The 24817-nt window shown below is 38.5% G+C and overlaps 1 protein-coding gene and 1 long non-coding RNA gene across 3 annotated transcripts in view; one reads left to right on the top strand and one right to left on the bottom strand.

The window, feature by feature from the left end:
- The window catches only part of LOC109549142 (uncharacterized), a 295166-nt gene extending 293517 nt beyond the window's left edge, over positions 1-1649 (bottom strand). Inside the window, exon 1 of the long non-coding RNA XR_004525758.2 lies at positions 1185-1649. This is a non-coding gene — a long non-coding RNA (uncharacterized lncRNA). The remainder of the gene's footprint in view (positions 1-1184) is intronic.
- TARS1 (threonyl-tRNA synthetase 1) lies at positions 1627-24531 on the top strand. Of its 2 annotated transcripts, XM_019930180.3 has the most exons (19): positions 1627-1834; positions 5468-5548; positions 7356-7546; positions 10859-10982; positions 12278-12399; positions 12898-13015; positions 13638-13702; positions 13787-13865; positions 14918-15064; positions 16422-16520; positions 17545-17711; positions 18692-18854; positions 18960-19097; positions 19457-19534; positions 19653-19753; positions 19906-20010; positions 21568-21640; positions 23436-23550; positions 23991-24531. In XM_019930180.3, the coding sequence occupies exons 1-19, from the start codon at positions 1817-1819 to the stop codon at positions 24137-24139; spliced, it is 2133 nt and encodes a 710-aa protein (XP_019785739.1). In that variant the 5' UTR covers positions 1627-1816; the 3' UTR covers positions 24140-24531. The 2 variants fall into 2 exon arrangements, with proteins under 2 accessions (XP_019785739.1, XP_073658144.1); XM_073802043.1 differs by lacking the exon at positions 19906-20010.
- The last annotated feature ends 286 nt before the right edge of the window (positions 24532-24817 follow it).

A 24817-nucleotide genomic window follows, 5' to 3' on the forward strand; every position in this document is an offset into this window, starting at 1 on the left:
TGGGAAGTCAGATTGGTTTACTTAAGCCTATAAAATTGTGTCTAACTACTGGAACTTCTTAAAGAGAATACCCACCAAGTACTATCAATAATCTACTCTTATTATAAAGCTTCTTCTAAATCTCATTAGTACAGGGGTTAGGGCTTCTTTCTTTCACAATCTAGATTAAGAGGTAGTTTTTCAAGCAAGGATTGTCTCAACACTCATTAATTCCCTCAACATATACTGAACATTAACTGTGTGCCAGGCTTATATCTGCTAGATGCTGGAAAAAATACACAAGTTGTGCTTTCGTGAAGTTTTCAATCTGAGGCAATAAAATATTTTTTTAATTGTAAAACTGAACTGATAGGTGCTATAAAGAGAGCTCCAGGAAGCTATCAGAATATATAACAGGGAGACTTGCCCCATCTGGTAAGGGTGGTCAAGAATGGTTCCCCTAAGGAAACGATTCTTGAGATCTAACAACTAAGTATGTGCTAAATATGCAAAAAAGGACCTGGGGCAGGCAGAGATGAGGATGGGGAGAATAATCTCAGCAGGTACAAAAAAATCTGTGGGAGAAGACCTGAGAAATAAGGTCACTAAGGTTCAGTTCAGTGTATGGTGGGAAAGTGGGAAAGCAGGGCAGAGGCCCTCAAAGCCATGACTATCTTTATACTGAAAAACACTTAAAGAATTTTAAGTTGGAGGTTGCCACGATCCTATTTGTATTTAAAAATACTATTCTGGCGCCATGTGAAAAATGAACACAAAGTCAGGTTAGGAGGCTACTGATTATTGAGCTTCATGGAAGGATGACCCTGAAGGTGGCAAGTTGTCGAGAGCTGATGTTGAGAAAGTAAAATCCACAAAACTTGGTGATGGAGTATATAAATTATAAACGAGCTCATTGTGCTTCTGATTTCAAATCACCAACTGTTTTAAATTGGCTGGTAAATGAAAATAGAGCCATTGGATTACAAACACTGAGACCCCTGCCTGAGAGAATCCCTGGGGTCGGCGTGGTTATTTTCTTAAGCAAAAGATTCGCTGCATTCTCATGGGCTCTGTGGAAATGCTCCCCGATAGATTGGCGGTGGCGTGTACAAAGCAATGTCCGAGGAAGGGCGCTCGCCCCTGGATCACCAAGGCTTGGGTCTTGGGAACCCTGGAGTGCAATAAGGAGGGCTCGGTCGATTCACCGCCACAGACTTCGGGGCCCTGAGTAGTCCCCAGAACTCAGCAGTCACTCCAGGTCAGGTGGCGCCGAAGCAGCAGCGAACGTCGGCCTCTATTCCGGTGTTCATCCCACTGCCAGGGATGATATTCAGCTTGCCGGAGATTTGCCGGAAGCTCAAGACAGCCCCTCTTCTTCGCTACGGTGGCCGAAAAGGCCCTGGAATAATAAGCCAAGTCAGCCTGAAGAAGGCGCACGCGCATTGCGGACTTCTGGGCTCTGGGAAAGGCTCAATACCTGACGGGCAGAGAGTGCAGGTTTAGCGTCTGTAGTTTCTTCTCCCGCCCCGCCGCACCCTGATTTTCTAGAAGGGTTGTCGCCCTACAAGCTTGGTTTAGAGAAAGGAGGACCCGCCATTCCCCGTTGTCAATTAGCTGCCCGTCATCCATCAGGTTAGGAGGCGGAGTTTGGGCGCTTTCCTGTTGCATCAGCAGGTCCCTCCCGGGCCACGTGGCGCAAGCGCAGTGTTCCTGGGCGTTCCAATCCACCTCTGCCTGGCGACCACTGTCCTTTCCTCCTGACCGAAGTTTTGAGGTTTAGTTTTCTCTTAGTGGTTTGCCAGTGTCCGAGGAGAAGGCGAGTAGCCCTTCAGGGAAAATGGGAGACGAGAAGTCGGTGAGTGGGTTGAGTGGATCCTGGAGGCCGGGCTGGGGCTCTCCTGGTACCCGTGTTGCCCAGCCGGGGGAGGGGGGGGTGGAGGAACCCGAGGGGGGTGATGGAAATCCCGGACAAGTCAGGGCCCCCTTTGGAGAGGAATCTCAAATGGATAAAGCCGGACGGGGCTTAAGATCGTCTCTGGGACCATCCTCTTTTTGTAGATGAGGACACTGAGACCTTGAGTGTCTTGCTCAGAGCCACACAACTAATTAGAAGCCGAGACAATTAGAATCTAGGGCTTCGGACTCCTAGACTAGGGTATGTGGCTCTCTTTCGTCGGGAAGAATGTTGCAGAGCCTCATTTACTTTTAAAACCACCTACGGGTAAAAAGCCCCAGTTTAAGGAAGGGAAAACCAAGTCATCGAGATCTGCCCAAGTTTTGGGTGGTTTATAATAAATGGTGGAGACTGGATGACCCCAGCTGACAAACTCTAGAAAAGTTACACACTTCCCTGCATGGTGGTGGAGGCATGCCTTATACCATTCATAAATGCTCATTTCACCTCTGGACTTTCCCTTTAGTGTCATAATTTGCTTAGGAACATCTTCCCAGTCCTCTTCTGTGTACCAACTTTTGGGTTGAAATTTTAGATTGCTTTTACGTTGACATATAATATGTAAACTCGCCTATTTTTGTTTTGTTTTCATTGGAAGTAAAGAACAGTTGCCCATCACGATGTCACTTGTTATAGGAAAGGTGAAATGGGCCTCAGGGTTCCAGAGAGATCCATTTTAACGCCCTGGCTCTACTGTTTACTAGCGATGTACAAATGGGAAATTACTTACATTCTTTGAGCCATTGTTCTCATTTGTAAAATGGAGAGATATTTAGAAGACAAAAAAAACGTGATGTTAATTTTCTTCATCTTTACCATTATTCCTGTTCATTTAGCAAATATCCATGTGACCAAAACCAAAAACATTTAATCAGAGAAATAGAATTATTTCCCTCTCTTTCTGTTTTAAAGCTATACAGGCAGACTTGCAATTAATTTTTACCCTCTTTTTTTAAAATAAATTTATTTATTTTATTTATTTATTTTTGGCTGCACTGGGTCTCCGTTGCTGTGCGCAGGCTTTCTCTAGTTGTGGCGAGCAGGGGCTACTCTTTGTTGTGCGCGGGCTTCTCGTTGCGGTGGCTTCTCTTGTTGTGGAGCACTGGCTGTAGGCGCGCAGGCTTCAGTAGTTGTGGCACGTGGGCTCAGTAGTTGTGGCGCACGGGCTTAGCTGCTCCGCAGCATGTGGGATCTTCCCGGACCAGGGCTCAAACCTGTGTCCCCTGCATTGGCAGGTGGATTCTTAACCACCACGCCATCAGGGAAGTCCCTTTTTACCCTTCTTTTCACCTGATATATTTGACTAATTACATTGATCATACAGTATGGTGAAGGCATACAGGTAATCTTATAATCATGTTGGTTAGTACTTGATTAGAATGGACTTAAGGTGTGTTCATTGTTCATCTATTGACTATAAATGAACCTTCAGAGTTCATTAAATCGTGAATACCTGAGTGGGGCAAGTGTTAGCTCAACATGAAATTCGGAGTCATATTTTAAAAATTTGTTTTGATTTTTAAATTATACACGTCATAAGTTTTATGAAATTGAAAAGAACAATCAGATTGTCCACAAGGGATAAATGGATAAATAATGGAATGTTATTTGGCAGTAAAAAGCAGTGCAATACTGATACGTGTAACATGGATGATCTTGAAATCATTATACTAACTGAAAGAAGCCAGTCACAAAAAACCAATATTGAATGATTCCACTTATATGAAATGCCCAGAGTAGGCAAAACTGTAGAGACAGAAAGATTAGTGGTTGCCAAGTGCTGGGGAGAGGGGAGAACAGGGAGTGACTGTTCATGGATACATGTTTCCTTTTGGGGTGATGAAATTGATCCTGGTGATAGTTGGGCAACTGTCTATGCACTAAAAACCATTGAATTATATGCTTTATGTGGGTGAATTTTACGGTACAGAAATATATCTTAATAAAACTTTAAAAAAAAATTCAAAGATCAAAAAAATATATGAAACAAAAGTCCTCCTGTCACATCCCCAGTTCTACCCTCAAAACTCCTTCACTGCTGATAACATCCCCACTTAGAGCTGACCACTGTCAACATCTGGGTGGGTATCTTTTTTTCCTGCCACTTGTAGGTTTCCTGAACCTAGAAAAATCATCTAACTTTTTAAAATTTAATCTTATCTATAAAATGGGAATAATAATGATAGTCATCTCACAGTGTTTTATGAGAATCAGATGTGATTGTGGAGGAACTTTGTAAACTGTAAAACTTTATGTAGTGAAATTTGCATTAGAATGTTTCTATCTGAGCAGTTACAAAGAAGTAAGTAATTTATTTCTGAGAAGATGCTCTTTGGAGTATCCCATAATGTGGTTCCGTGCTTCTCGACCTCAACACTCTTGACATCACGGACTGGATAATTCTTTGTTGTGGGAATCTGTCCTGTGCGTTGTTGGATGGTTAGCAACCTCCCTGGCCTCTACCCACTCTGCCTGTTGTACGCACCACACCACACCGCCCTCCCACCTTCCCCCAACTCCCCACCCCCGGTTGTGACAACTGAAAAGGTTTCCAGACATTGCCAGGTGTCTGCTGGGGGCAAAATTGCTACCGGTTGAGAACCATGGTTAAGACCAGTTCTTGCCATTGGTTGCCTTTTTGCACAGGACTTACTGTAAAACTTTCTATGACTTCCTGGAATTGAATTGAATTGAATTCTAATTGAAGTACACATCTTTATGGTAACTTTTAGTGCTTGCTTCTGTCTAAGCCCTCATCTGTCTTAACTGACAGTGTTTCCTAAAAGGTTTAGTAATTTTCTCTCTCTCTCTCTCTCTCTCTCTCTCTCTCTCTCTCTCTAGCATTTCCAACAATAAGTTTCTGTGTACACCTAGAACAAAATTTCCTCCATTCTCAAAATCCAGCCTGTTGAAATCTTCTCCATCCTTTAAAGTCCTTTAAAGCCCTAACAGTTACTAGTGTCTTAGCTTATCTGACATCTGATCAGAGTACTACAGCTGTGTTCTTTTCTCCTTCAGGAGTTTCTCACATATGTATGCCTTAGTTTCCCCAAAGAGATTAAGTTTGCACATGGTAGGGATTGGGTCTTATGTTTGCTTCTTCTACAGGGTTTAAAAAAAAATACTGTGAGCACAGAGGCTCTGGGTAGTACTTGTGGGATGGATGGATATATATTGCATTAGATTTTTTTTTCTGAAAATACTATTGAATAAATTGCATGCTTCTTGTAGCTATATATTTAGTATATGTCCATTTAAACCTGAAGCGAGAGTCATGTGAACAGGTAAAATGAATGAAATTTGAGGACTTGAATATTATCAAATAACTCTTCTACTTTTTTAGGGCTTGTCTTTATTGTAAGTTGTTAACTTGTCTTTGACAGTGGTGAAATTTTCTAGTCTTTCAAAATCAGATTTCCACTTAAAAAAAAATAGATGCTAAAATAACATCCTCAAAACTTTTCTGGAGGCAGCATGGATGGGTGTCAAATGAGATTAAAATGTAAAACCTTCATGCCTTTTTTGCTTATTTAGGTAGGTGCCAGTGAAGAGAAACGAAAGGAAGGAGGCAAGAAGAAGAACAAAGAAGGCTCTGGGGATGGAGGTCGAGCAGAGGTAAATGTTTTCAGGGCTCTGTCATCAAAGATTGACAGAGGCAGGGAGCTGTCTCAGACTCATCCTATGCGAGATTCTAATGGTTTTCGTGGGGTTTATAAGTTGGCACTAGATGGAAAAATCAGGGAGAAGAATTAGGAAATTCTGAGAGGGGGAGAAAGACTTGCAGTTACTTGTTATTGAAAAAGGAAAACAACTGAAGTATGATTGTAAAATAATCTGTGGGATTAGATATTAGAACAAAAGTTGGTGAAAAGAGGACTGTGGTAATTAGTTGCCAGGTCGAATGCTAGCTGTCTGACCATTTCATTCAATGAGACGTTAAGAGACTTGGTGTTTGGGCTTTTACTGACTACAACAGAAACCAAAGAAAGCCTTGTTCCTTCACCCCATTAGCACTGTTTCCAACTGGACCTGCCACTGGAGTTTGGTTTTAAGCCAGGACAAATCTCCTTGCTGCCTCTCAAGTGTAGAGAAAAGGCTTTCAGTTCACCAGGCTCACACTAAAAGGAACTGGCATTTCAAGAGTCATCCCAGAATTGACCTGGTTCCTGGGTCTTGCTTTAGGAGGCAGTTAAGCTTGTCTTCCTACTTAGATTTTGAAGTTGAACTGCTGTGAACCGTGCTTGACTTTTTGCTTTTGTCATTGCAACCGTTTTGTTAGAGACTCTTTAGAAAACGACCAGAATGCAAGACAAAGGAATAGGTTTTTAAGAAGTACTCTATAGCACAGTAAACTGACTTTAAAGAGCTGTTTTTATAAATGTTGCATTGCTAAATTTATAGTGCTTCCACTTAATTTAGGGTAAGTTTGTAGGTGATCAAGAATCACTAAGTGTTGCCGAGAGCCCTGCATAACCGCTTCTGTTGTGTTTTGTCCATTATATCCCACTGTAATTGTGGGGAATTGTTGATGTGAATTTCAGAATTTGTAAGTAAGTAAGAAAATGGCATATGTTCCCTAATTTCTTTTTTGTACTTTCAATACAAGTAGTACATGCTGTTCTGTTACAGCTTGAGATTTAGCCTGGAAATAGGAAACAAAGGGTATAATTAGAGGACTTTTTTGAATAGAGAATTGTGCGTGTGACATGTGGTTGATTATATATGTTTTGAATGATCTGTCTGGAAAAAAAGTGTACAGTGAGATGTCGAAGACCTTTCTTCCTCCTCCATGCTCCCATGATCTGTGTACTTGTCTTGTTCCCCTTCTAAGGGCAGTGGGCAGGTCTCACTCTTCTTTTGCATCCGCAGAGCCAGGCACAGAGAGTATCTGCTCCATGAACGTTGAATAAATTAAGTTTGACACTAAGTTCTTCTGATCAGGAAGTGCCAAATGGACATGGAGATAAACAGCAGTAAGATACAGAGGGTCATGTGGGTGGGTAGGACTGTAGTGATGTCAGAGTATGTGGGACCAGGTAATGTGCTTTGGCCTGAGGGATTCAGAGCAGGGTTGTAGAATGATAGGCTTTGAGCTTTTAGTTAATTTATTGATGCTTCTTCATTGGGGATTATGGACCCCTGTGACAATTTAATGAAAAGCCCCCAAAGAGCACCCAAATGACTAAAGAAAGGGAAGGACTGTGGTTGGAGGGAATTATAAAGATATTAAGGCTCTTCCGTTTAAAAAACTGAAGGCCAAGAAAAAATATGATTGAAATGAGAAGGAAATTTTGTATAAGGGAAAAACAATAAAAGCACTACTTAATACAAGGTAAACTTTGTTTATATTATTTCTTCCACTTTTCTAAAAAGGAAAGCAAGTGTGTACTGATTATTTATTTCTTCATTTGTTGTCTTGCAGTTGAATCCTTGGCCTGAATATATTAACACACGTCTTGAGATGTATAATAAACTAAAAGCAGAACACGATTCCATTCTGGCAGAAAAAGCAGAAAAAGACAGCAAGCCAATTAAAGTCACCCTGCCTGACGGTAAACAGTTGGATGCAGAATCCTGGAAAACTACACCGTATCAAATTGCTTGTGGAATTAGGTATAAGCTATACCTGTCTGGACCTTCTGTTGTTTGTAGCTGAACTTTTTTTTTTTTTTAGCTTGCCAAGTTTTATCCTCATAATATTTTTATGTTCCTGTTCAATGTTTTTATTGTTTAATTTACCTTATTTGGGATTTTTAAAAAATCAAAATAATGTAGAGCTTTACAGTCAAGATTCAAAGTTAATATCTGAAAGAGTCAACTTCGGTCTTATTTTACAAAAGATTTTATATAATTAGTTCTCCTACTTTGATCATAAAATGTTACATAACCAAGCAGAGAGTACTTCACCTATTTTGACTAAAAAGTCTCAGTTTTAAAGTTAAAAATGAAGGTAACGCATCTCAAAATGGGAAAATTAAGAAACTAATATATGAAATATATTATTAAACTATATATGAAATATATGAAACTAACACGTGAAAAAATGTACTATTTTTTATAAAAGCTAGTGTTAAAACTTCTGTCGGGCTGGGGAGAAGTTATTTCAGGTAACTGAGAATTAGATGCATACTTCGTAATAGAGTAAATGCTTTCCTAATCTAATATGATTGGGATGAATAGTTGGTAAGTTTATCAAAAAAATGATAAAGTTGGGAAGGCATAAATTGATACATGTATCTTCTACCAAGTGTTGGCAAACTGGTCATAGCCTGTTTTTGTACAGCTCAAGAGCTAAGAATCGTTCTTATGTTTTTAAATGGTTTGAAAAAAATAAGACAACTAAGAATATGCAACAGAAACCATGTATGGCCTTCAGTCTAAAATATTTATATGGCTCTTTACAGAAAAATTTTGCCAACCGCCATTTAAACATTTTAACTTAAAACTTGTATATATTCATTTATTCACTAATATGTATATAAGGCCAAAGTTAGGGGAGTGGAGTGCTAATTAAACTTTTACATTATCTTAACACACTTGAGAAGCCATCTGAGTGCAGAAGCCTTCCAGATTTTTATGTAGTTGTTTCATCCACACCTGACTTGACAGTATTTTTTTAGTGACTTCCCTTTATCAAGCCTTCCCAAACATTCACCTTGGTTTGAATGTAATTCAAACCAAGAAACTGTAATTCCCTCGTTGTATTACTTACATATTTCTATTTCTTTATAATAATTACATATTGAGCTGAAACAAATGAAATCATATATGAATTGTCAGAAATGGTTGATTATCATCAATTTCATATTGTTGAACCTAAGACATAAAATAACAAGTGCATAAACAAATTTGGGAACCATCACAGCTGATTCTTGGTAAGCCTACTATGCAACTGGTGAGAGTTAGGCCCACGAGCTATGTATTGGTATATGCCCTGGCCTTCTTACAGAAGGAATGGAATGTTGCTGTTAATTTGACAAGTACTTCTACCTAACATACTTCTGCCTTACTCCAAAGGAAGTAAGTAAGAAAGTTGTAATGTTAAGCAAGTTTCCACGTGAGATCATAAGTGACTAGATAGACCTTTAAATATCAGTTCAGCCTTTCACTTGAGAGATAATTTCGCAGGTGAGGTTAAAAGATTCCTCCGTTGTTGCACAATGAGACTGTAGCTGTGTCAGTACTAAAATCCAGGCTCCTGTTAGTGCAAGAACTTTTTCTCTACATGCTACCGTATTGTTCTTCAGATTATGTTGTAATTTATCAAGTGGCCCATTGGAAAACTAATTTTCTCTTTTTTTGAATTAAAACTTTTATTGCGGTGTAAGTGTCATAACATATTAGTTTGAAAATATTTGAGGCGGGGAAACTGCTAGACTATTATAGACTGTCATTTCTCTAGCTGCACATTCACATCTGTAAGCTGACTAACCTTACTCAATACTGCTTGAGCCCCGCAGCTTCCTGAACGTCTCCTAACTTATATCTCTGCTTGCATCCATGCCCATTCTCAGCATTTGAAGTGCCATCTCCTCTCCTTTTCTTCCTGTCCAAATCTTTTGATGCTTTGTCCCCTCATTACTTTATGTTTTAAAGCCTGTCCAGACTTCTCTGAACTGTGCTGCTTTCCCCTCCTCAGCACTCCTGCGACTTCTCCACTTGGTGGGTCTAACATCTCATCACTTGAGGAGAGAGTTATCTTCTGTACTGTGTACTGGACATTTAGATGACATTTTTATCCGTATTATAAAATGTTTCATTAAGTAGTATTTCACTTCACCTGTATATTTGTTATAACTAATATCATCTTAGGCATTTGCAGAATTATGAGATTAGCATTGCTTCTATCTCATCACTTGAGGAGAGAGTTATCTTCTGTACTGTGTACTGGACATTTAGATGACATTTTTATCCGTATTATAAAATGTTTCATTAAGTAGTATTTCACTTCACCTGTATATTTGTTATAACTAATATCATCTTAGGCATTTGCAGAATTATGAGATTAGCATTGCTTCTCAGAGGAAAGATCTGTTATAGATTTCAAGCAGGATAAAAGCAGAGAGGTTATTTAGAACCATCTCCACCTCCCTTTTTTTCCTTTGGGATCTAAATAGCTTGGCTTTATGGAAAACTAATTTTGGAGAAATTTAAAGATAAACTACTGGAAATTGTTATTGTTTATAACAGTTGCCATGTCTGCTTAAACAAGAAGCATTAAATGAGGTCAAATAATAGTGTTCGGAATTTTCAGCATCTTCTAGTTATATTCTTAGGGACTTTTTTGAATTTTGTCACTTTTTCATTTTATTTCAGAAAGGTAAATGTACATCTATATATAATATACAGGCGTACCTCAGAGATATTGCGGGCTCAGTTCCAGACCACCACAATAAAGCGAGTATCACAGTAAAGCATGACACACGAATTTTTTGGTTTCACAGTGTATAAAAGTTGTTTACACTGTATTGCAGTCTATTAAGTGTGCAGTTGTTTGTCTAAACAAAAGTACATGTTGTAGTTTAAAAATACGTTATTACTAAAAAATGCTAACTGTCATCTGAGCCTTTGGTGAGTCATAGTACTAACATCAAAGATCACTGATCACAGATCGCCATAACAAATACATATAATAATAATGAAAAAGTTGGAAATACTGTGAGAATTAACAAAATGTGACACAGAGACACAAAGTGAGCAAATGCTGTTGGAAAAATGATGCCAATAGGCTTGCTTGATGCAGGGTTGCCACAAAAAAAAAAACAAAAAAAACCTGCAGTATCTTCACAGTGCAATAAAAGGAGAGATATGCCTGTATATAATGTTTATTTTCCTGTTCTTGTTCTCAAATTAACTGTTGTGCTGCAGAAAATTCTTTTTTAGAGTCTTGTGTTTTTATACATGTGTGTATGTTTTTCTTAAAAGTCAAGGCCTGGCTGACAACACTGTTATTGCTAAAGTGAATAAAGTCCTCTGGGACCTAGACCGTCCTCTGGAGGAAGATTGTACCTTGGAGCTTCTCAAGTTTGAGGACGAGGAAGCTCAAGCAGTAAGTTTTTATTCAGATTCACATTTGCAGACTTCTCCAGCTTATTACTAAAGCCAACGGGTGGCTAAAGTTGGTTGATGTCTCATTGTCATATTTGAAATCTTCGTTTTGTCTTTCATGTAGGAAACATAGTAAAAGTGCTTGTCTTATAAAATTAATAAGTGCACTTATTCAAGTTTATTTTTACTCTAGATACTTCAGTGGGGAAAAAGTGCTGGGAATTTTATTAAAAATTGATTAAGCAAGTAAAAATTGTTTTCTGCATTATTAGTCAACACTTAATCAAGATGCATATATTTAACAAATTCGAGCATGATTTAAAGTTCTCTTCCTATTGGGCAATTGATTTCTGTATTTTTCTTACCTTAAAATGCAGATCTGCTGAAAGCACTGTAAAAGTCAATCTGCATTTGATGGCAAAGTTTTCTCCTTATTTCCCCATGATGGAATACCATATAAGAAGAAGTAAAAGATGTTGTTTTAGTGGCAGTGGTTTACTTATGTATGTGAATCAGTGGCTTTCAAATGTATTCTGGAGTCCTTAAGTTTTTTATGAGAATTTAATTTTACTTATTATTTATTTATTTATTGAAGTATAGTTGACTCACATTATTAGTTTCAGGTGTACAGTTTTTATGAGAATTTAAAAAATCTTTATTTTGGTACCTTATTAATTAATCTTAAAAACATTGCTTTGGGTATATTCTGTCTCATCTGAATTACCACCTTAAAACCAAGTCCTACCTTTTGATTTCAAGGCCCGTATGTGGTCCTTGGTTTTATAATTGTACTGTAGGGTCAAGTTGTACCATCTTAGTTTTGTTTGGGGCCAATAAGAGAAAAGCAGATATAATTCTTAAGTGATGTTCCACAGCCAAGTGGAAGGCCAGAGCCAAGTTCCAAGCCAACTCAGATATTTTGAGTCAGTTCCAGGGATTGACTCAAAAGATCCCGGGGCCATGGCAGTTAATAAGACAGTCACATTGTGAGTGCCTGTTGTTTTCAGGAAACAAAATCCATCCCGTTTAATTAATGATGCTAAATTTGTATTTTAATTAGTTTGAAAACAACTAAACCAGATAATTTCTAAGGTACAAATACAATTTAGTAATTAGAATCATTTTAAATTAGGTTGGCTCTGAATGGAATCACATTGCAATCTATAGATTTGTAAATTTAGGTTTTCACATCTTGGGTTTATTTATAATAAACTTTATATATCTTTCAAAACAAACAAATTAATTTACAGCTTGTATGCCCAGACTCAAACCATCCCATTTTTCTTTGATTTTCAGGTATATTGGCACTCGACTGCTCACATAATGGGTGAAGCCATGGAAAGAGTCTATGGTGGATGTTTGTGTTACGGTCCACCAATAGAAAATGGATTCTATTATGACATGTACCTTGAAGAAGGGTAAGTTATGTAACTGGATAAAGAAAAATAAAATCTGAATTACTGTGGGTCCATACATTATTTTTAAAGAGTTCTCAATTAAGGAGGAATGATATAAAACTTATTGCTTCATAGTCACCAAGTACTCCCACTAACAAAACTTAAAGTGTTGTAGTAACTCACGATGTAGTAGAGAGCTCTCTTCTAGATCAGTGGAGGTGGAACCCTAAGCTATGTCGGGAAATAAAATGAAGCTTGGACCTCTCCTGTTCTTTAAACCCGGTTCTAAAGTTAGAGGAATGTTCACTAGTTGGAATGGTCTTCATGATGACCAAGGTCAAAGCCACTGAAAATATGAAAATAGTTTATAAAAACTGTCTAGTTTAAAATTCTTAATAAATAATGCAGGGGTCTAATTTTTTATATTGAAACTCTTGAAGTATTGTAAAGAAAGGTTCCCCCAAGCTGCGGTGTGAGTGGAATGGAATGGAAAGAGATTAATTATATTTTCTTCTTCAGGGGTGTGTCCAGCAACGATTTCTCTTCTTTGGAGGCTTTATGTAAGAAAATCATTAAAGAAAAACAAGCTTTTGAAAGATTAGAAGTTAAGAAGGAAACTTTACTGGAAATGTTTAAGGTAAATTGAACTGTAACATGGCTTCCACTTTTATTTCACTCATTAATGTTACTTATGTAAAGTACATTGGGCTCTATGCAGTGCTCTGTGGTGACCTAAATGGGAAGGAAATCCAAAAAAGAGAGGATATACGTATATGTATAGCTGATTCACTTTGCTGTATAGCAGAAACTAACACAACATTGTAAAGCAACTACTCCCATAAAAATTAATTAAAAAAAATAAAGTAGGGCTTCCCTGGTGGCGCAGTGGTTGGGAGTCCGCCTGCCGATGCAGGGGATACAGGTTCGTGCCCCGGTCCGGGAGGACCCTGCGTGCCGCGGAGCGGCTGGGCCCATGAGCCAGGGCCATTGAGCCTGCGCGTCCGGAGCCTGTGCTCCGAAGCGGGAGAGGCCACAGCAGTGAGAGGCCTGCGTACCGCAAAAAAAAAAAAAAAAAAAAATGTACATTGGGGCTTAGTGTACTAAGTTCTTTAGAAAAATTTAACAGTGTTTTTAAAACATGAAATACGTATTTATATTCATACGGTGATTAGATGTACTTTGAATTGTATTTTAGCTATAGTATTTAGAAGTAAAAATTAAAGGATGGTTATTTAAAAAATAATTTTTCCTATTTTCAGTACAACAAGTTCAAATGCAGGATATTGAATGAAAAAGTGAATACTCCAACTACCACAGTCTATAGGTGAGAACATCAAGTGTCATTAAATACCATTGGTGTATATGTCATTTTAAGTCTATGTTAAAATTCCTTTTAATTTATCTCTAGGTGTGGCCCCTTGATAGATCTCTGCCGGGGTCCTCATGTCAGACACACTGGCAAAATCAAGACTTTGAAAATACACAAAGTAAGCAATGTAACTTTGAAGGTGCTATATAAACGTATTTGTATACTAAAGATGTATGTTTAAACTTGCATTCGTTTCTCTTTTCAGCCATTTTTCTCTCGCATATTTAAGGGTGGATTTTTTTTCGTGCTGTCTACTGACTGTGGGCACTACGTGCCACTAGGCTTTTTTTTAACTGAAATTCTCTCAAGCACTGACTGAGTGACTCACCACTCATCACCAGAGCACGCGGGGATGGAGATTTGGAGGATTTACAAAACCACAGTCATGGGCCATCGTGGCTCTAAAAGCTTTGAGACTCACTGTAGGAGTGTGTGCTCTTGCCTTTTGTATGTCTAAGGTAGTAATTACCCAAGTTGTTCTTTTTTTAACCAAACTAATCCTGCCAGTCAGATTTTTTTTTTTTTGGCTGGTTGGTTGGTTTTCCATTTTTGCTGAATCATCTTGTGGGAGATGCCCCTGTAGTCAGTCGTGTTCGTGCAGTTGTGGTGTGAGTGGGTCTTGAGGGCAGGGCAATTTCAAGGGCATTAAGCAGCCAGCTTTGTGCTGTGGAATGAGTACAGCCACCCTAGCAAGGCCTCAGCAACTGAGATGCTTACTACATGTGCACTTTTTGTGCCATTTTTCTTGTCATAAGGACTAAATATGAATTTGACTCATGATGTGACTGAGAGAGAAAACGCCTAACTCTTAAAATAAATGAGATATTTAAAAATTTGGGGACTTCCCTGGTGGCGCAGTGGTTAAGAATCTGCCTACCAATGCAGGGGACACGGGTTTGAACCCTGGTCCCAGAAGATCCCACCTGCGGTGGAGCAACTAAGCCTGTGCGCCACAACTACTGATCCTGTACTCTACAGCCCCCATGCTCCACAACAAGAGAAGCCACTGCAATGAGAAGCCCGTGCACTGCAAGGAAGAGTAGCCCCCGCTCGCCACAACTAGAGAAAACCTGCGTGCAGCAACAAAGACCCAACACAGCCAAAATAAACAAATAAATTTATTTTTCAAAAAAATTTGAATATTATCTCATGATTATTCCTTCTTTTCAGAATTCCTCCACCTACTGGGAAGGCAAGGCAGATATGGAGACTCTGCAGAGAATTTATGGCATTTCATTCCCAGATCCTAAAATGTTGAAAGAATGGGAGAAGTTCCAAGAGGAGGCTAAAAACCGAGATCATAGGAAAATTGGAAGGGTATGTTTAAAAGAATAATGATGTGTGTAGACTGAGTTTTCTTTATTTTCATTTGAATTGAAATTGTATTACGTACCAGGAATCTACTTCTGCAGAGATGCTGTAGCTTTCAGTAATTATTGTACTGTCCCGTGAAAGCTGTAAATTACTTATTCAGTGTCCACATTATCTTTCTAGAGTGTGTTCAGTACCGCACAGAAGTTCATTTTGACTACTCCTTTTATTGAGAACAAATGCTGATGACCTACATTTTTCTTTAAAAAAAGTATAGCAGCATAGCAGCATTTCATAGAGCTAGGAGATGCTTTAGAAATCCACTGGTCTCACTGACTTATTTTAAAGATGTGGAGGGCTTCCCTGGTGGCGCAGTGGTTGAGATTCCGCCTGCCGTTGCAGGGGACACGGGTTCGTGCCCAGGTCAGGGAAGATCCCACATGCCGCGGAGCGGCTGGGCCCGTGAGCCATGGCCGCTGAGCCTGCGCGTCCGGAGCTTGTGCTCCGCAGCGGGAGAGGCCACAGCAGTGAGAGGCCCGCGTACCGCAAAAAAAAAAAATGTGGAAACTTAAGTCCCAGGAAGATTCATCTGCTTGTTGCCCAAGATGACATAGCAAGTCATTGATGGATTCTGTGGTGTCCTTTTCTTTATTCTTCTACCCCTGACTGTTTTCTAAGCTGTCAGTTGGGTTTGGTAAAAATACTCCCTTCTAGAAGAGTGTTTACTCTGTGCTGGGCGTCAGGTCACGGCTGTTAGGTTGTGAAATTTGAGCACAGGCAGCATCCACTGTCCTGTGCTGCTGACTGCCTGAAATAAGATCCAGCAGGAAGGAGGCCAGCAGCAATTGGGGTCCCTCCCTGAGGAGTTGGGCATTTGGTGGGCAAAAAGGTAGGAGGGTGTGCCTCTTTCACCATGACCCAAAGTTAGCCAACTTCTTCTCCATCTTCTCTTTCATTATCAGTGTCTTTTTCTCAGTCTCCTTCCTGCTGTTCTTACTTTAAAAAAAAAAAAAGAAAGAAAGAAAGAAAGAAAAAAAGGGAGGGAGGGAGGGAGGATCGTTGAGCTTTGAGGAATTAAGACTGAGAGCCCCTGCTGTGCACAGTAGAAGAGAACTAAGACCCTTGCTCCGTGTGACTCTTGGGTAAACTTGACTGGATTCGGGTATGTAACAGTCAGAGAATGTACTTGTGCTAAGTGGTAAAGCACCTGCAACACCAGAAATGTCAACATGTTTTCCTTGATTTGGGAATGGCACCAATTAAAATGTGAAGCATCATGACCATACTCTGAACTCAAGAACCCTGAAGTTTGTGTTGATATTATATACATATATAAACTTTCTTTTGCTTTCGTTTTACCCAGGACCAAGAGCTATATTTCTTCCATGAACTCAGCCCTGGAAGTTGCTTTTTCCTGCCGAAGGGAGCGTACATTTATAATACACTTATTGAATTCATCAGGGTAAACCATATTCGTCACTTTCTTCTGTAGATTTAAGGCATAAGTTGATTTTATTAAATAAGATCTGCCAAAGGGAAAGATAATCTTTTGTTTGAGAAGAAACATTTCAAATAATAAATGAAAATGGACGTATGAGGTCTCGTAAAATGTTTAAAAAATTCTTTCCTTCTAATACATGATCTTGTCCACATACGTGGGTGTGCACGCATGAGACAAGCTGGTGAGCCTGCAGTGGGGCCTGTAACCCTTTACACAGGAGCTCTGTGGCTTTCTGACCATTCATTTGTATTTTCCTAGAAAAAGCAAGTTAATCTTCACATTGCTTTTTTTCTTTGTAAACTATGAAGTGTTTCAAGCATACATTTGTAGAGAATAATACTGCCAACATCTCTGTACTCCCACCTAATTTAACACATAACTGCATTGGACTATATTTGCTTCAGATTTTTTAATTGAGGTAAAGTAATACATATATAGTAAGGGGAAAAAAAACTCCCCTTTGAGAGCCCTTTCTGATCCATTTCCCTCCTTTCCTAGAAGCAACTACTGTTTAGAAGTTAGCATGGTTGGATTCTTTTTGTCCATGTTATTTTTACATCTACCCTGTAAATATGTACCCTAAATTATAGTGTTACAGTGTTTGTGTGCTTCAAACTTACTTACGTGAAGTCTCATTGTATATCAGTCTGCACTGTGATTTTCATTTTAGATAGGTACAGATCCAGTTTGTTTCCAGTTGTTACGTATTAGTCTGTCATATAACTACCACAGTGTTCATTTCTTTACTGGGGGACACTGATGTAATTTCCCATTCTCCCGTATTACCAGCTGTGCTGCAGTAGCCTCCTTATGCGCATGTGCAGGTGCTTCCTCTTCGGTGTACACCTCCAGGGGGAGCTTCTAGATTATAAGATGTACATCTTGAACTTTACTAGATAGTATAAAATTGCTCTTGAAATTTTTACTTCCACCAGCAGTATAAGCATCTATTCCTTACACAGGCATTGTATTTGTTTTCTAACAGAGTGAATATAGGAAACGAGGATTCCAGGAGGTGATCACCCCAAACATCTACAACAGCCGACTCTGGATGACCTCGGGCCACTGGCAGCACTACAGCGAGAACATGTTCTCCTTTGAGGTGGAGAAGGAGCTGTTTGCTCTGAAACCCATGAACTGCCCGGGACACTGGTATTCTGCAATTTTGAGTTTCTAGCAAAGATTTTCTTGCAATCAGTCCCAGATTGTTTTCCTCCTTTGAAAGTATTTTGTGAAAACCAAATTATGTAATCAGAAGAGTATTTAAATGCATCATCATTGTGGTGTTGTAACATCTTCTGTGCCCAGCTAGATCCTCAGATCTACAGATAGTCAAGAATGGAACTGGGGTAGCAGCAGTGAACAGGCAGAATACAGAACAGGGGCGACTGAATATGGGGCACAGCAGTTTTGTTTTTTTTTTTAAAGAAATATGTATCAAAATCTACTGCTGATGAATTGACCTCCTCGGAAAATCTTCCTTGCCTTGAGGCCGCTCACTTTCTATCCTTGAAAGTTGGGTGAAGAGCAGCGTGGCGGCAGACTAGGGAGAGCTGTGGCTGTAGGTGGCTGAGTCATCGCTCCTAGCACTGCTCCCAGTAGCAAGACCTCAAGGGCAGAGGGCTGAGACAGAGGAGTCTCCACAAGGGGACTAGCTTGTAGGTCAGGGAACCAAGGTCAAGTTCATTCTTAGTTTTCCCAGATTCTTCAAAGTTTCTGAAGCACTTTCAGACTAAGAGGGAACTGAAGCACTTTTGAGAGCAACAAGAAAGTACAGACTTTAGTTTCTGCTGATATAAATGATTTGTATATAGCTAAGATTTTCTTTAAAATATGAGCCTTACAGGCAGTCCTCAAATTAATAGAGATTGAGCACAAGGCTATGACTCCAGACTTATGGGAATACATTTTTTTATTTTCTCTTAGTTATAGATGGTTGTATTATAATTTATTTGCTACTTTATTCATGCAAGTGCTTACACTGTTGTATGAAGCCCAGACTTTGAAAAGTGTTGATTGTGTGAACAACTAGAACCAGTAGCTTTTTGACAGCCTTCCTTATAGTATTAGAGAAGCAGTTTTATTCTTGTGAAATTAAATATCAGTGGATTTTACTTTTCTGTTTTCTTTAGCCTTATGTTTGATCATCGGCCAAGATCCTGGCGAGAGTTGCCTCTGCGAGTAGCTGATTTTGGGGTGCTTCATAGGAATGAGCTGTCGGGAGCGCTCACAGGACTCACTCGGGTACGAAGGTTCCAGCAGGATGACGCTCACATATTCTGTGCCATAGAGCAGGTATGAGACGCTGGGGTGAAACACTTGGAAAAGAAGTGTCACAAAACTTGAGGAAAATTAATGACCACTGTGTCCCTGTTTTTTTTTTTTTTTTTTCATTTAAAGATTGAGGATGAAATAAAAGGTTGTTTGGATTTTCTGCGTACAGTGTATAGCATATTTGGGTTTTCTTTTAAACTGAACCTGTCTACTCGCCCGGAAAAATTCCTTGGAGATATTGAAGTATGGAATCAAGCTGAGAAAGTAAGTGGTGATTTTCAGCGTGCTTCAATATTATTTGACTGAAATTGGCTTGCACCATAATGTGAGAAAGCAAAGCCTCTTTAAATGGATAAAAGCGAAAGAAAATCGGAAATGGTTTCTAGGCTTGTATAAGCTAGTTTTTTTTCTCTATGATTTTGTATTTTAGAAATGGTTGAATGTTCTTTTAGTCATCAAGCTGTAACCTTTAAAGGGGTTTGTGTATGAGTATGTCTAGGTGGACAAAATGGTAAAACAAAGAATAGTGACACATGAAAGTAGCTGTAGTATTTTTAGTCTCAAATTAGGCTGGAAGAAGTTGCATTTGACCAGAAGTTAAAATCATTTTGCTTTATCCTTAGCAACTTGAAAACAGTCTGAATGAGTTTGGTGAAAAGTGGGAATTAAATCCTGGAGATGGAGCTTTCTATGGTCCAAAGGTCAGTACCAAAGTCACTTTGAGAGTAATATATCTTTCATTTTTGCGTGAAGAAGAGATTACTTTAAAATAAGTTTTAAAAAATTCAACCCTAATACAACCCAATCTTTGCTTCTTAGATTGACATACAGATTAAAGATGCCATTGGTCGGTACCACCAGTGTGCAACAATCCAGTTGGATTTTCAGTTGCCCATTAGATTTAATCTTACTTTTGTAAGGTGAGTTTCTAATGCCTGCTCTGAATATTCTTCTTCAAGGACGTATAGAGAAATACATATATATATATATATATATATATATATATGTATGTATATATATATATATATATATATATATATAAAATAAAGCAAAACAAATCTTTTCTTTCTAGCCATGATGGTGATGATAAGAAAAGGCCGGTGATTATCCATAGAGCCATCTTGGGGTCAGTGGAAAGAATGATTGCTATCCTCACTGAAAACTATGGGGGCAAATGGTAATTTTTGTCATTGTTTCCTTCTGTTTTTGTCTGGACCGTGTAAATTGACTGTCAGAAATGTCTGCTGTCCAATTTAGTTATATGATGGAAAGGAAGAATGATTCTAGTTGGTCACTTCTAATTAATGATAAGTGTTCACTAAAAAGTAAGGAATCACAATCTAAACCCAAACTTTTTAGCTCTATGAATGTTTGTTGTGAGTAATTATTTTTATTTTAGCACTTGATTTGTTTGAATATTATATAAATGCTTTCTAACTAGGAATTATTATTCAGTAAGAAGCTTATTGTTTTGATTGCTTTTCAAGTAACTTTGGGAATTTATAAAAGTTTGATGTTTTTGTCTGAGTAAACAAGAGTAGGCTTTTAGCAATACTTTGTTCAGTGTTGCTGATCATAATAAACAAGTATTTTAGACTCTGTAGAAGCCAAGGTTTTTTTTCTTTTGATTGAAAGTACAGACTCCAAACTGATCATCATTTTTGTGTCCTATTTCTAGAAGCTTATGTTTCTACTGGCAAGATATAAGCACATGACTTGCATTTTATTTTCTAAGCAGCTTTATCTGGGCCCACATTTTGTAAAGGCAGTTGAAAACAGCACATGGTTATAAAACACCCATTTTGTAGAGCCTGACAGACTACACTGTAGTCATCTCGGTTTCATGTGTAATTTGGTTACTTCAGACATAGGGTGGGGTGGCAGTGTCATACTTGTAAATGAAATAAGCTAATCTTCTTTTAGTTATATTTCATGAAATCACATCAAGTGTGGGCAGTATTCTCTATGCACAGTCTAGAGAATAGGGGGATCCTCAGATAACTGCTCTACGAAACCTGTAGTAGGTGGGGGAAAAAGCCCACAGTTTGGGTAGAATTTAGTGCCTACTCCAGCCTTTTCCCTAATGTAACAAAACAACTTGAACATAGAGGAGTGACCAAGAGAAACACTGGCCTGATGTGTGCAGCATGGGGAGGGGTTAGACACCTGAAATACCTGAAAGGTAGAATTGAGGATGGGGTCACCTTTTAATAAGTAGTGAAAACACACTCATTTTTACCAAGTACCATCACCAGTTATTATCGGTTCCAATTTGTTGAATCCTGCAAAGTGGATCTTGAATAAACTGAAGGTACAGTCTTTGTCCCCCAGTGAAGAAAAAGTAATAAAATAACACTTGAACAAAATAACTTTTTGAGTAAAATAACTTGAATCACTAAGTGTTTCTTAAACTACGTTAAGCCCTCTGGCAGCAGGCATATGGTGTTCTGTTACCTGATGCGTTGAGTTGTGGGCTGTAGTCCCTGCCCTCTGTTTGCTTTGCTATATCTGCTTAGCAAGACAAATCTTAGTTACAGGTTTTCCTGATTTAGGGTTAGTTTTCTCCTCCTGAATCTCCCTTTAGTCCTTTTTGGATATTGAAAAAAAGCCAAGTTTTTTAAAGTGGCCCTTGTGTGTTTCAGGAAATGGTACTGAAGAGTAATCTAAGAATTGTGCCATTCTTGTTAAGGAAAGTACCCAAATCCACATTAAATGTTTTTAATTTCTTCTAAAGGCCCTTCTGGCTGTCTCCTCGCCAGGTAATGGTAGTTCCAGTGGGACCAACATGTGATGAATATGCCCAAAAGGTAATCCTTAAGTATGACTTACTTTAAATTTAAGAGCTGTCGCTCAGCTTTTCAATCTCATAAACTACGTGTATTCTTGGTAAATCAAGCTGCTTGCGATATAGAGAAATGTTTCTGTTTCAGTCTTTGGTAAGCCTCAGTAGATCATATTACCTCTTTAATGCTTTTTTATGTGGTTCCATGGTTAGTAGACTTAATTTAGAGAGTGCATACTTGTAGTTTTTAGTTTTTAGCATTAGTAAATGGCAAATGCTTCAGTATGACATGTAAATTCAAATGCATAGTGCAGTTTAAACTGCTCTTTGACTTCAGTAATTTTGCTTTGTTTCTAATGCACATTTCTTTAATTTGAAACTTTTTTTCAGGTTAATGGCATGACAGAGCAATGTTTGCCTTACCTACCAAAAAGCTACCTTACTAACAGATGTACACATATCCATTCATACTTCATACCTTAAAGACTGGAACACTCTGTTCTGTTATAGCAACAATTTCATACTAAGGAATTTCAAATTATCAAAAGCTGATATTAAAAAAAGCATTGTTGGGCTTCCCTGGTGGCGCAGTGGTTGAGAGTTCGCCTGCCGATGCAGGGGACACGGGTTCGTGCCCCGGTCCAGGAAGATCCCACATGCCGCAGTGTGGCTGGGCCCTTGAGCCATGGCCGCTGAGCCTGCGCGTCCGGAGCCTGTGCTCCGCAACAAGAGAGGCCACAACAGTGAGAGGCCTGCGTACTGCAAAAAAAAGAAAGAAAAAAAAAAGAAAAAAAAAAGCATTGTTTCATAACTGGCAAAGTAATAAATTGGCTAGTTAAAACAGACAAAAATCTAAATATCAATGAATAACATTGTAACATCAAAACCACCATGTTTTCAGGTCATCAGAATAAATTGCACTAGGGTCTCAACTGTCTTTAAGAAATAAATGATCATTAAAACAGCTGATAGGCAAACCATTCAAGATATACTGTGTTCCTATTACTGCACATGGTAGTTTTAGTTAGAAATGATCAGAATCAGCTATGCTCCATGTTTAATGGATTTTACTTTATTGTATCTGCATTAAGAAAGCTCACACAGTAGGAAGAAAGTCTGTATTAGTTAACTCACTTTTCAACTGGAGATAGTACTGACTTTCTCCTTTCCATCTGGGGGTGGAGTAGCGTTTAGAATTACGTGGGGTGGATTTTGGTTATATTGAGTGGACGGGAGGGTGAGCACTGCTATTGATACTTAGTGACTAGAGACCACGGTTGTTAAACAGCCTAAAATTACCAGGCTTCCTCCCCGATTACAGAATAGCTCAACTCACATGTGCAGAGGACTCGTGTTAAAAAAAAAAAAAAAAGACACTGGTGCTTTATTCTTTAAAATAGGTTACAGTTGAGAGTGAAGTCTTATCCTGGCACTCTAATAAACTAAGTAAGAACCCTTCTGAAATTTGCATACTTATAAAATCCCAGGAGGTTCATTGGTTAATGATCACTAAGGCACAACAACCTATTAGTGAAATAAAAATGGTTCATTCAGATCTTTTTGTCATATTAGTGGTAATTGGTTGGTTGTCGGATGGAAAATTTAAGCTAGTTTATTTAATTTAATTCACAACTTATCTCTCGAGCAGAGTATATAGTTTTGTAGTTCTAAGTCACAATAATATATGCTTCAGTATATCTGTTAACATTCCTTTTTAATGCTGGCATGATTATCCAAATTGTTTGTTAAATAAAAATATTTAAGATCAAAATATAATTCTGATTTTAGATCTGAAGAACCCTGTATCTCTATTTAAATAGGTACGGCAACAATTCCACGATGCTAAATTCATGGTGGACATTGATCTGGATCCGGGCTGTACGTTAAACAAGAAGATCAGAAATGCACAGTTAGCACAGTATAACTTCATCCTAGGTAAGAAAGGAGACTCACCAAAGAAAACCTGCCAACCTTTAGGAAAACTTGAAATGCTGAGACTTAGGCTTAAGGGAACTGCGGTCATCAGTAGTTCTTTCCAGTCCTGATCTCAAACTGTATGTTTGTTCCATTGATGTAACAAAGAAACACTTTGGTTTTAAAAAAGAGTACTTGAAAGGTTTGTCTAAAAATCTCCCCTTCACCTCCTATTTTTTCATATGGTGAATTTTTATTAAGTTGGCTGGATTAAGTGACTTGGTAAACACAGCAGTTCTAGTCATTGCAAAATGGTGAGTTGGGGTTTTTTGTTTTGTTTTTTAATGACTAGATTTGGTCACCTGTACATTTTAATGAATCAGAAGCTACAGGGTGGATTTCTGTTGCAATATTCAATAGGAGTCCTTTCACCTAACAAAGCTTTGTGGGTTTTGGTTTAGTTGTTGGTGAGAAAGAGAAAACCAGCAGCACTGTCAATATCCGTACCAGAGATAACAAGGTGCACGGAGAACGTACTATTTCTGAAACCATCGAGTGGCTCCAGCAGCTCAAGCAGTCCCGCAGCAAACAGGCAGAAGAAGAATTTTAAGGAAGAACTTTGCCCAGATTGGCTCAATGGAAAAGGATGAGCATGTTTCCATAACAGTAACTTTGTACAATTGAAAACATCAGCTTCTACTGACCTTGGAATAGTTTGGCAGAGTCTGCAGACATGAATGCAGGATCAACCATGTTTGACCTAGACAGATTTTAGAAAATATGTATTTGAAGGAGTTAATTAAAAGTGACACAGTAAAGTGATTTTATTCATTAGATTTCTGATCACTGGAATAAAAACATGAGGAATGCTCTGATGCAATGTGGAAGAATGTTTTTGTAAATTTAATACAGCTAAAATAAATTTTTTTTCAAATTTGATTAATGGAAAAGAAAGATTAGAATTGGATTATGATCTAGAAATAAAAACTTTTATTCACATAAGTTTCAACTGCTCTGTCCCTCGTGTCCGTACAAACCTACCTGGAACAAATGGCGTGATTCAATACTTATCTTTTATAATACAAATGATGTAAGTTGGGTGGAGGGGTAAGATCTGTAGTGTGCTGCTGTTCTCAAACGGGTCTGAACCAGGTGCCTGCTTCTCAGTCACAGGGTGACATCGCGTAGGAATGTCACCTAACTGTTTTGCGATGCAAACCTTTTAAAACAAATTAAAACCAACCATGAAGCTAATTTAGAGTAGATCTGCACAAATTTTTAAGAAGAA

Source organism: Tursiops truncatus, chromosome 3 (genome assembly GCF_011762595.2).
Source record: "Tursiops truncatus isolate mTurTru1 chromosome 3, mTurTru1.mat.Y, whole genome shotgun sequence".
Taxonomy (NCBI): Eukaryota; Metazoa; Chordata; class Mammalia; order Artiodactyla; family Delphinidae; genus Tursiops; species Tursiops truncatus.

Bases quoted from the DNA above. Each gene is read 5' to 3' on its own strand.
- TARS1 (XM_019930180.3), top strand. The intron at 7,547-10,858 runs GTATAAGCTATA...TTTTCTTAAAAG, and splicing joins CAAATTGCTTGTGGAATTAG to TCAAGGCCTGGCTGACAACA. The intron at 19,535-19,652 runs GTCAGTACCAAA...TTTGCTTCTTAG, and splicing joins GAGCTTTCTATGGTCCAAAG to ATTGACATACAGATTAAAGA.